Source organism: Eimeria acervulina, genomic scaffold (genome assembly GCF_000499425.1).
Source record: "Eimeria acervulina Houghton genomic scaffold, Eah_scaff775, whole genome shotgun sequence".
NCBI lineage: Eukaryota > Apicomplexa > Conoidasida > Eucoccidiorida > Eimeriidae > Eimeria > Eimeria acervulina.
Window position 1 is genome coordinate 3,338 of NW_013549606.1, and position 10,918 is coordinate 14,255.

At 51.4% G+C, this 10,918-nt stretch overlaps 4 protein-coding genes across 4 annotated transcripts in view; 2 read left to right on the forward strand and 2 right to left on the reverse strand.

Annotated features, from left to right (window-relative positions):
• Positions 1–2,035, reverse strand: part of EAH_00048730 (hypothetical protein, conserved) — a gene marked incomplete at both ends in the record, with an annotated part of 3,402 nt that extends 1,367 nt beyond the window's left edge. The window contains 7 exons of the mRNA XM_013394456.1: positions 31–98; positions 237–288; positions 338–431; positions 620–711; positions 938–1,411; positions 1,640–1,712; positions 2,001–2,035. Of these exons, the coding sequence (XP_013249910.1) occupies positions 31–98; positions 237–288; positions 338–431; positions 620–711; positions 938–1,411; positions 1,640–1,712; positions 2,001–2,035 (888 nt within the window). The remainder of the gene's footprint in view (positions 1–30; positions 99–236; positions 289–337; positions 432–619; positions 712–937; positions 1,412–1,639; positions 1,713–2,000) is intronic.
• A 755-nt stretch (positions 2,036–2,790) lies between these two features.
• Positions 2,791–6,921, forward strand: EAH_00048740 (ubiquitin family domain-containing protein, putative; the record flags this gene model as incomplete). Its single annotated transcript, XM_013394457.1, has 9 exons — positions 2,791–3,228; positions 3,426–3,582; positions 3,854–4,104; positions 4,275–4,502; positions 4,735–5,209; positions 5,320–5,864; positions 6,062–6,159; positions 6,372–6,540; positions 6,892–6,921. 9 exons carry the CDS (start codon positions 2,791–2,793, stop codon positions 6,919–6,921), a joined length of 2,391 nt encoding a protein of 796 aa, XP_013249911.1.
• Positions 6,922–7,119: 198 nt separating this feature from the next.
• Positions 7,120–8,337, reverse strand: EAH_00048750 (hypothetical protein, conserved; the record flags this gene model as incomplete). Its single annotated transcript, XM_013394458.1, has 5 exons — positions 7,120–7,161; positions 7,465–7,528; positions 7,748–7,812; positions 7,925–7,972; positions 8,179–8,337. The coding sequence occupies 5 exons, from the start codon at positions 8,335–8,337 to the stop codon at positions 7,120–7,122; spliced, it is 378 nt and encodes a 125-aa protein (XP_013249912.1).
• A 1,037-nt stretch (positions 8,338–9,374) lies between these two features.
• EAH_00048760 (hypothetical protein) lies at positions 9,375–10,793 on the forward strand (the record flags this gene model as incomplete). The annotated part of the gene is made up of 4 exons (XM_013394459.1): positions 9,375–9,452; positions 9,661–9,732; positions 9,990–10,113; positions 10,543–10,793. The coding sequence occupies 4 exons, from the start codon at positions 9,375–9,377 to the stop codon at positions 10,791–10,793; spliced, it is 525 nt and encodes a 174-aa protein (XP_013249913.1).
• Between the last annotated feature and the right edge of the window lie 125 nt (positions 10,794–10,918).

The following is a 10,918-nucleotide window of genomic DNA, read 5'->3' on the forward strand; positions in this document are numbered from 1 at the left end:
AGGGTTTAGGGTTTAGGGTTTAGGGTTTACCTGGGCAGCCCATTCAAGCACCTGATCCACAGCAGCAATGGCGGAGGAAGGCGGCGGGTCTTTCGACTCTAAACCCTAAACCACAAACTGTAAACCCTAAACCCTAAACCCTAAACCACCAGCCCCAACCCTTAAACCTAAACCCTAAACCACAAACCCTAAACCCTACCCCTGAACCCCAAAGCCCTAAACCCTAAACGACAAACCCTCAAAATGAGCGCACAGCTCCACAGCACTGGCGTCCGCTCTGAACCCACACTAAAAACCCTAAACCCTAAACCCTAAACCCTAAACCCTAAACCCTCACTCGAGCAATGGCTAAGAAGTGACCTGCAGCTTCTTCCACTTCCCCCTCTTCGAAGGCTCCATTGAAAGTACGCATATAGTGCGCATAGGCAAACCTGCGCTCAAACCCTAAACCCTAAACCCTAAACCCTAAACCCTAAACCCTAAATCCTAAACCCTAAACCCTAAACCCTAAAGCCTCTGCTTCGAGGCCAGATGAAGAACGTTCTGAAGCGAACTAGGACGGCACAAGCCTAGGGTTTAGGGACTAGGGTTTAGGGTTTAGGGTTTGGGGTGTACGTACACCACTTGCATCAGTGTCATTGCAAGCCGAGGGTCTGGCCGAGTGGGGCGACAGCAAATATGCGCAGGGGTTTCTACAGATGGCAGCTCTACCTGAACACAAACCCTAAACCCTAAACCCTAAACCCTAAACCCTAAACCCCAAGTTCCTGCGTTCAAACGCCCAGTGGGCTCCTTTCGTGCGGTGAGGGTTTAGGGTTTAGGGTTTAGGGTTTACAACGCCATTTACTGCAGGATCCCCGTGTACAGAGTTTACGCCCACCCCCAAACCCCCAACACTCAAACCCTAAACCCTAAACCCTAAACCCTAAACCCTTACGGATAGCCACCAGGGTTTCCAAGGCTGCAGATACTGCGCTAACTCTCCGCGTTTGAGGGCAGCAAAAAAAGCAGCAGATTCTTTTGCTGTTAGGTGCTGCAGATCGAGGGTTCCTGCTGCTGCTAGCTGCTGCAGCTGCTGCAGCCGCTCCTTGCTTATATGCTGCTGCTTATGCTCCTGCTGCTGCTGCTGCTGCTGCTGCTGTGGGGAGTCTTCGTCGTCTGTTGCTGCTTCTTCTTCTTCGCTGGACCCAAACCCTAAACCCTCGATCGCTTGCTGCTGCTCTGCTGCTTCCTGCTGCTGCTGCTGCTCTTCTTCCTCATCATCTTGCTGCTGCTGCTGCTGCTGCTGCCTATAGAAGCGTGTTAGCTTCTTATTAAACTCCCGCTGCTCGTGCAGCGTTGGGGTTGCTGCTGCAGCAGCAGCAGCAAACTCCTCTTCATGAAATGCTGCCACACACTCCGAGTTGTGCTGCTGAAGGTCATACACTCCAAACCCTAAACCCTAAACCCTAAACCCTAAACCCTAAACCCTTGTATGGGCAGAGAAGAGAAAGTGGTTTAGCAGAAGGAGATGGTTTATTTTACCGCGTTTAATTAGGGTTTAGGGTTTAGCGACATCGCAAAAGAGGCTTAGGAAGGGGCGAGGGTTTAGAGTTTAGGGTTTAGGGTTTAAACTATAAATTAGGGTTTAACAAATTACCTTGTAACAAAGAAGAGAACAGTAGAGAAGCCTGCACTTAGGGCAGACGTATTTGTGCTGCGCGTCCTTACATCTGAAGCCGCAAACCCTAAACCCTAAACCCTAAACCCTAAACCCTAAACGCTAAATCCTAAACCCTTACACGTTCAGATCTACGGGACCCACGGAAGGCGGATGCAGTAATAGGGTTTAGGGTTTGGGGCTTAGGGTTTAGCTATTGGGGTTTAGGGTTTAGGGTTTGGGGTTTAGGGTTTAGGGTTTGTCGCTAGGGTTTAGGGTTTGGGGCTTAGGGTTTAGCTATTGGGGTTTAGGGTTTAGGGTTTGGGGTTTAGGGTTTAGGGTTTGTCGCTGCTTGACGTACACTTGACAAACTTTGAGATCCGATGTGAGGGTCATCCCGCAAATCAGGAAAACCCTAAACCCTAAACCTCCGGTTTAGGGTTTAGGGTTTAGGGTTTGCAACCGAAGGGTTTAGGGTTTAGGGTTTGCTGCCGATCCACTTGGCCTTTGAAGGGGTTTGGTTGGCGCGGTTAGTGGCTTAGGGTTTAGGCTTTAGGGTTTAGGGTTTAGGGCTTGCAGCGCCGCGCTGGAGACTGAGGTCGCGTCGAAGTTACGAATGGCTAAGAGTGTTTAGGGTTTAGGGTTTAGGGTTTAGGGTTTAGGGTTTTGAAAAGCAGAGTCGCCGTAAGGCAAAGAAAACGAAGCGAAGGCAATGATTCCAGCCGACACCAAACCCTAAACCCTAAACCCTAAACCCTAATCCTGGAGCCCAATCGGTCTCGGTCTTCGGCGTAACAGCGCCTTCCCTGTAAGTTAGGGTTTAGGGTTTAGGGTTAAGGGTTTGTGCTTTAGGGTTTAGCTAGTGGTCTTATGCGTGAGAAAATAAGGGATGGTGAATCAAAAGCAAAGAATTCTCAATAAACCCTAAACCCTAAACCCTAAACCCTAGCATGCCAGTCGAACGCATGCGGCTGGCCCACCAGGGCTGAACTGGATTAGGGTTTAGGGTTTAGGGTTTAGGGTTTAAGATTTTTTTATCTGAATTAGTTTCTGTGTGGTGAAATCTTTGGTTTTTTAGTGCTAGACATTCCCAGTGTGCAAACCCTAAACCCTAAACCCTAAACCCTAAACCCTAAACCCTAAACCCTAAAATGTCGGAGTTGCTAGAGTTAAACTTTCGCACAATTGATGGCCGCAACTTCTCGCTTCATCTGCCTGAAGATTTGGAGGTTTCGTCATTGTTAGAGTTGGTAGCAGAGTCGCTGCAGCAGCAAAGTACTGCTGCTGCTGCTGATTCTGCTGCTGCTGCTTCAGATGATGCTGCTGCTGCTGCTGCTGCACCTTCAGCAGCAAACCTCAGACTCATCTTTAGAGGGCAGGCGCTGCAGCCGCAGCAGCAGCTGCAGCAATACCGTATACAGTCTGGGCAGACTATCCACGTAGTACAGAGGCCTCCAAGACAGCAGCAGCAGCAGCAGCAGCAGCAACAGCAGCAGCAGCAGCAGCAGCAGCAAGATGAACAGAGACCATGGGCCCAATTCCCACTGCATGGAGGAGCATTTGTAGTTGCCCCAGGAACCTTCACGGCTGTGAGGCGGATTTAGGGTTTAGGGTTTAGGGTTTAGGGTTTATGTGGTGTAATTTGTACTTGCATGTTGTTTGCTGCTGACCTCTTGAATCCCTTAGTGTCTCGGGTGTATGCACGTACGTTTCATCTCTCCCATTCCCTAGGGTTTAGGGTTTAGGGTTTAGGGTTTAGGGTTTAGGGTTTAGGGTTTTGGCGCAGGAGGGAGGCGATGGGCAGAGCTCGCTGCCGCAAGATTTTGTCGGGGGTTTTCAGCGAATGGTTTCTACAGCTTTGTCTTCGATGCACGAAGCTGCTGCTGCAGCTCAGCGCCGCATGCAGCAGCAGCAGCAGCAGCGTCAGCAGCAGCAGCAGCAGCGTCAGCAGCAGCAGCGCACCATTCAAGCACCTAACGCTGTGCAGCAACCTCAACCTATACAAACAGGAGGCAAGCGATATGCTAGGGTTTAGGGTTTAGGGTTTACAATCCTAGGGTTTAGGGTTTAGGGTTTAGGGTTTAGGGTTTAGGGTGTAGGGTTTAGGAGTGGGAGCAAGGTTTCTCAGGCGAACCGCTTCCGGCTGTTGGGTCTATAAATGGAGGTTTAGGGTTTAGGGTTTAGGGTTTAGGGTTTAGGGTTTGTGCGCTGCAGCGGATGCAACGCCAAACCTCGCAGCAGCGCTTACTGCTGCAGGAGAGTCGCTTCTTGCTGCTGCTGCAGCTTTGAATGAACCTGCTGCTGCTGCTGCTGTTAGTGCAGCAGCACCAGCAGCGACAGCAGCAGCACCAGCAGCAACAGCAGCAGCAGCAACAGCAGCACCAGCAGAAGCAGCAACAGCAGCAACAACAGGAACAGCAGCAGCAGATACGCTTCCTTGGCATGCATTGGACAGACTGCATGAAGTTAGCAAACCCTAAACCCTAAACCCTAAACCCTAAACCCTAATGGAGTTAAGTCTTCGGTATGCTCCGTAACAAGAACTCGCCTGCTGCTTCAATCACACTTTGGGCTTGGGGTTTAGGGTTTAGGGTTTAGGGTTTAGGGTTTAGGGTTTAGGGTTTGGGTGCTTCAGGCTCTCGCGGAGGAGACAGGTTGGGCCCCACAGGAGCGACCGCTGCAAATTACATCGACAGCAACAGCAGCAGCAGCACCTGCTGCTGGTGCTGCTGCTGCGCCACAGCAGCAGCAGGAGCAGCAGCAGCGGCAGCTGCTGCTATTCCTTTCAGAGTTTGCTGCTGCAGCAAATGTGCTGCTGGCGCTGCTGCAGCAGACGCAACGCTGGCAGGAGGGCGGCAGTGCTGTGAGTGCTGCTGGCGCTGCTGCAGCAGACGCAACGCTGGCAGGAGGGCGGCAGTGCTGTGAGCCTTAAACCCTAAACCCTAAACCCTAAACCCTAAACCCTAACTCCCCTTGTTGTGACGGTTTGCATGTATCTTCTTTTATAGCTCATCTTTTACCAGGGTTTAGGGTTTAGGGTTTAGGTTTTAGGGTTTAGGGTTTAGGGTTTAGGGTTTGGGGTTTGTTGCGAGCAGATAACCTCTGGAGGCTTAGGCCGCACCGCTTCTGCAGCAGCTTGGCTTGCTGCTGCTGCTGCAGGTTTATCGAGGCATCTGGCGCTGCTGCCTCTGCTGCAGAGCCAGCAGCAGCAGCAGCCGCAGCAGCAGCAGCCGCAGCAGCAGCAACCGCAGCAGCAAGCGCCGGCCCAACAGCAACAGCAACAGCAGCAGCAGCAACAACTGCAGCAGCAACAACTGCAGCAGCAGCCGCCTCAGCAACAAGACCCCCATCAGCAAAGGGAGCGGCAGCGCTATTCTAGCAGCAGCAGTAGCAGCAGCAGCAGCAGCAGCCGCAGCAGCGAAGATTCTCGCGCGTACAAGCGGCGGCAGACAGATGAGTCTGCAGCAGAAGCAGCAGCAGCAGCAGCAGCAGCAACAACACCAGCAGAATCGGTGCCGCGCTCGATGCAGCAACAGCAGCAACGGCAGCTTTCGGAGGAGCAGTACCAAGGTTAATTCTAAACCCTAAACCCTAAACCCTAAAGCATAAATCTTTGCATCCTTCGTGCCGCCGACATTAGGGTTTAGGGTTTAGGGTTTAGGGTTTTGGTTTGTTCTCAGACTGCAAGGAAACTGGGAGCGGCGATGAAGAAAGGGGGTCGCAGCAGCATATACAGCAGCAGCAGCAACATCTACAGGAGCAGCAGCAGCAGCTGCAGCAGCAGCACCAGCAGCTGCAGCACCAGCACCAACTGCTTCAGCAGCAGCAGCAGCAGCACATGCAGCAGCTACAGCAGCACCAACAATCGCAACAACCACCGCAGCAGCAACAACAGCAACGACCGCAGCCTCAGCAGCAGCCTCAGCAGCAGCCGCAGCAGCAGCCGCAGCAGCAGCAGCAGCCACAGCAACGGCAGCAGCAGCAGCAGCAGCAGCCACTGCAGCAGCGGCAGCAGCCCCAGGCCGACCTTGCATGCATGGTGCGGAGCTTCCTCTCTTCTGCTGCTACATCTCAGCAGCAACCACAGCAGCAGCAGCAGCAGCAACAACAGCAGCAGCAGCAGCAGCAGCAGCAAATAGACGCAGAAGCACTAGCGGAGCTCCCAGTGGAGGCGCAGCAGCTCTTCACTTGCTGGACAAAAGACATGCGAGAGTTCTCTAGAAACGTAAACCCTAAACCCTAAACCCTAAACCCTAAACCCTAACTCCTAAACCCTTTTCGAATCCGGAAGGTAGTGCTTTGAGCGCCTCGTTCAAAAGCTGGGGATGAGGGTTTAGGGTTTAGGGTTTAGGGTTTGGGGTTCAGGTCTAGGGCTTGGCGTCTAGGCTCTAGGGTTTAGGGTTTAGGGTTTGGGGTTTGCAGGTGCTCTCTATCTCGCGGCGGCGGCCGTTTAGCTGCGCATACACCGCACAAACGCAAACCCCGAAGCCTGAAGCAGCAAGAGCTTCTTTCTCTCTCAGGTATCTTAAACCCTAAACCCTAAACCCTAAACCCTAACGGGCTCTCCTGCCTTGACTGGCCGCTACCACCTCTCACGCCCACACCGTAGCAGCAGCAGCAGCTTTTGCTGCTGCTGCTAGTGCTGGTACTGCTGCTGTTGCTACTGCTGCTGCTGCTACTAACACTACCGCTGCTGCTACTGCTGCTGCTGCTGCTGCTGCTGCTGCTGCAGGTGGCATGCAGCAGTGAACAGCGTTGGGGGCCCCGAGGAGCAGCGGCCTCCTCCTCTTGAATTAGAAGAAGAGTATTTGGTGCTGCTGCTGCGAGATGTTGCAGCAGCAGCAGCAGCAAACCCAGACTTCGAGCAGCAGCAGCAGAGATATCCCTTTCTTGCTGAAGCTGTGAGATGTCTACGCACCGCAGCTGCTTCTGCGCAGCTCCAGTAGTTACGCTGGTTGCTGCTGCTGCAGCTGCAGCAGCTGCAGCTGCAGCAGCAGCTGCTGCTGCTGCTTGTTCGCTGCAGCACCTGCTGTTTTGCTATCTCTTCTCTTATTCCCAACAAACCCTAATACTTATTTCTGCTCCAGCTGCTGCTGTTGTTGCTGTTGCTGCTGCTGCTGCTGCTGCTGTTGCTGCTACTAGCTGCTCTAGTGTTTAGGGTTTCGAGCGTATATACACCCCAAATAAAAGAGAAGAAAACGAGGGTTTAGGGTTTAGGGTTTAGGGTTGTCTCGCTGACGTTTGTTCTGAAGGAGACAAACGTCAAGCGGCAGCAGCTGTAGCAGCAGCAGCTGCAGCTGCTGCTGCTGCTGCAGCTGCAGCAACTGCTGCAGCAGCAACTAACTAACTGCGCAGGGATGAGGGCAAGGAGAGACAGAGACACAAGGAGACAGATAAAATAATAAAAAGAAGTTAAGAGATATAATAATAAAAACATAAAAAGATAATAATATTTAAAATGAAGATAAAGCCCTCCTTCATCAAGACGATAGAAATTTGGTGTGCAGCAGCGGGTCCGTCACCTGCTCAAACCACAAACCCTAAACCCTAAACCCTAAACCCTTGTCTTGCTTACTTATTAAGGATTATTACGGTTTATAAATCAGGGCTTATTAACTAGGGTTTAGGGTTTAAGCGAATTTATTATTTTAAATAATAATAAACGACAAGACAGACTGAGAACGAGGGTTTAGGGTTTAGGGTTTAGGAAGAAGGCGAGGCACAAGAAAGAGAGATTGAAGAAGCCAAACAAACAAACAACAAAACAGGATCTATAAACCCTAAACCCTAAACCCTAAACCCTAAACAACTTCAGGTGTACGTACATCTGCTATCTTCAAGACCACCCAAATCCCCAGCACCAACACAAACACCAAAGTTATGCTCATCCTGCACAAACGCAAACCCTAAACCCTAAACCCTAAACCCTAACAAGTAAACCCTAAACCCTAACAAGTAAACCCTAAACCCTATCCCTAAACCCTAAACCCTAACAGCAGCGTTGAGGGCTTCAAACGCCTCCGTTGGGTCTCTCCTGCAGCGAATGGTTACGAATCAGGGATTAGGGCTTACTTCAGTTTAGGGTTTAGGGTTTAGGGTTTGACGCACCAGATAACAATAAACCCTTTCTGGGCTCTGTCCTGATCATCGATGCTGATACCCGCTTGCAGCCGCTGCGAACAAACCCTAAACCCTAAAACCTAGACCCTAAACCCTAAACCTTAACGAGATGAGATTAATAAGATACAAAAGCCTAGAGTTAAGGGTTTAGGGTTTAGGGTTTACTCGGGTAGGTGCGCCGGCTTCTGCAAAGGGGTGCATCCCTCTAAGACCCTGATGAACGAACGCAAGAGCACAACAAACCCTAAACCCTAAACCCTAAACCCTTGCGCATGCATCAACGGTTAGCTGCTGCTGCCTTGGGGTTTAGGGTTTAGAGCGACGGCGTCGCAGCAGCGTTGCAGGAACGTAGGGTTTAGGGTTTAGGGTTTATAGCCTCCTCGTTCATCGCTTAGGGTTTTAGGGTCCGCTTAGCACACCTCTGCACTGGCTCCAGTAATAAGCCCCGTGCTGCTGCTGCTGCTGCTGCTGAAGTTGCTGCTGATGTTGCTGTTGCTGCTGAGGTTGTTGCTGCTTCCAAGCGCCAGCAGCAGCAGCAGCAGCAGCAGCAACGGCGCGAGGCGCTGTTCGCGTAGCATTGCTTTAGCTAATAGAGTAGCAGCAGCAGCAACAACAACAACAACTGCAGCAGCAGCAGCAGCAGCAACGGCGAGCTGCTCACACGACCCAGCAGCAGCAGCAGCTGCTGTCGCTTCTTTGATAGAGATGCAGAGGCTTTGAATATAAACAAATAAACATAATTTAAATATATTATAAAGTGTTATTTCTGTTGCTGCTGTTGCTGCTGCTGCTGTTGCTGTTGCTGCTACTGCTGCTGCAGCCCCGGTAACGACCAGGCCGCTGCTGCTGTTGCTGCTACTGCTGCTGCTGCTGCTGCATGCATGCAGCAGCAAAGACAGCAAAAGCTGCTTTTAATGATGCAACAGGATGCATACATACACAGAGAGGCAGCAGCAGCAGCAGCAGCAACACTAACGACATATTTATTGCAGCCACAGCAAATGCATCAGCAGCAGCAGCAGCAGCAGCAGCAGCAGCAGCAGCAACCAATGCAAGGGAAGACAGCAGCAGCACTAGCAGCTGCAACAACAGCTGCAGCAACTACTGTCTACCTCATTTAATCTGTTTTGCATGACTTGGGCGTCTACACCTTCTAGAAGACAGAAACCCTAAACCCTAAACCCTAAACCCTAAACCCTAAACCCTATACGCGTGTCGGCAGCGCTAGGCCGTGCTATCTGAACCCTAAACCCTAAACCCTAAACCCTCTAACAGCTGTCTCTTTACTTACCTAACAACAACAGCAGCAACAGCAACAGCAGCAGCAGCAGCAACAGCAGCAGCAGCGGCAGCGGGCACCTCCGCAGCCGTAGCAGCAACACCAACAGCAGCAGGAGCAGCAACAGCAGCAGCAGCAGTTAGAACAGCAGCAGCAGCAGCGGGAAAACCTGCAGCAACAGCAGCCGCTGCAGCGCAAGCTGCTGCTGCTGCTGCTGCTGCTTCGGAGGCAGCAGCAGCAACAACGTCAAGAGCAACGCTGTGGTTTAGGGTTTAGCATAACGACGCCCTCCTCTTCTCCCAAACCCTAAACCCTAAACCCTAAACCCTAGCGAAGATGAACAGCGCCGGCCCCCACGTCAGCCGCGAGTTCTTCGATCTCATCAAATTTATTGGAGAGGCGAGATCAAAGCAGGTAGGGTTTAGGGTTTAGGGTTTAGGGTTTAGGGTTCAGGTGAGGGTTCTAGTTCCGGGTCTAGGATCAAGGGTTTGTTTAGTGTTTAGGGTTTAGGGTTTAGGGTTTAGGGGATATGCAGGCGGGAGAGTCCCTGGGTGTTGCTTGAAAGAGCGCCTAGGGTTTAGGGTTTAGGGTTTAGGGTTTAGGGTTTGGGGTGTACGTGCAGGAGGAGGACCGCATAATAGCAAATGAAATAATTGTGCTGAAGCAGCGAATGAATCAGCCGCGGGTTTCTACAGTAAGGCCTCGCAAACCCTAAACCCTAAAGCCTAAACCCTAAACCCTAATCCAAACCGTAAACCGTAAACCCTTTCCCTAATAAACCCTTATCTGAAACTGTCAGTGGGTGCCGGAAAAGTGAAGCATGCTCTGACAACATGGTTTAGGGTTTAGGGTTTAGGGTTTAGGGTTTAGGGTTTAGGGTTTAGGGTTTAGGGTTTAGGTTTTAGGGTTTAGGGTTTAGGGTTTAGGGTTTAGGGTTTAGGGTTTACGCAGAGAAAGATGCAAGAGTTTGTTATTCGAAGCATCTACGTTGAGCTCCTCGGACACAGCGCTTCTTTTGCGCATATTCACGCAGTTAATTTGGCTAATCAAACCCCAGCAAAAGCAAAGTGGATAGGTAACAAACCCTAAACCCTAAACCCTAATTGTGTGTCCCCTACACAGTAGAGAGAGGAGACTCCGTTTACAGCTCAGCAGCAGCAGCAGCATTATCACACACACACACACGGATATGCCTGCTGCTGCTGTTGCTGCTGTTGCTGCTGCTGCTGCTGCTGCTCGGGCTGCTACAGCAGCAGCAATGCTGGGCAATGCCTGCATGACGCCTGTAGGATTTAGGGTTTAGGGTTTAGGGTTTAGGGTTTAGAGTTTGTGCATACAATTTGCGTTTTTCATTACTCTATCCTCAGTTATTATTGGGCGTTTTAAAATCTAAACTTTATACCCAAGGGTTTAGGGTTTAGGGTTTAGGGTTTAGGGTACAGGGTACAGGGTTTAGGGTTTAGGGTTTAGGGTTTAGGGTTTGTGGTTTGTGGTTTGTGTGTAGGATTTGCGTTCTCCGAACGTGCTGTATGTACACGCGGCGCTTCAATGTGTGTCTCGCCTTTTAACTTTAGAGATGCTTCCGGGTGTATGCGCAGCAGCCTCAGATTTGCTGCAGCATCCAGCAGCAGCAATTCGCAAGCATGCAGTCATGGTGCTGCACAGGGTCTTAGTGCTGCAGCCACCCCCCTTATCTATCTCTTCCCGCAGCAGCAGCAGCAGCAGCAGCAGCAGCAGCAGCAGCAGCAGCGGTAGCAGCAGCTTGGGTGACGCGCACCACCACCAACCGCAGCAACAGCAACACCTGCAGCAACAACACCTGCAGCAACAACACCTGCAGCAGCAGCAGCAGCAGCAGCAAGAACAGCAGCAGCAGCAGC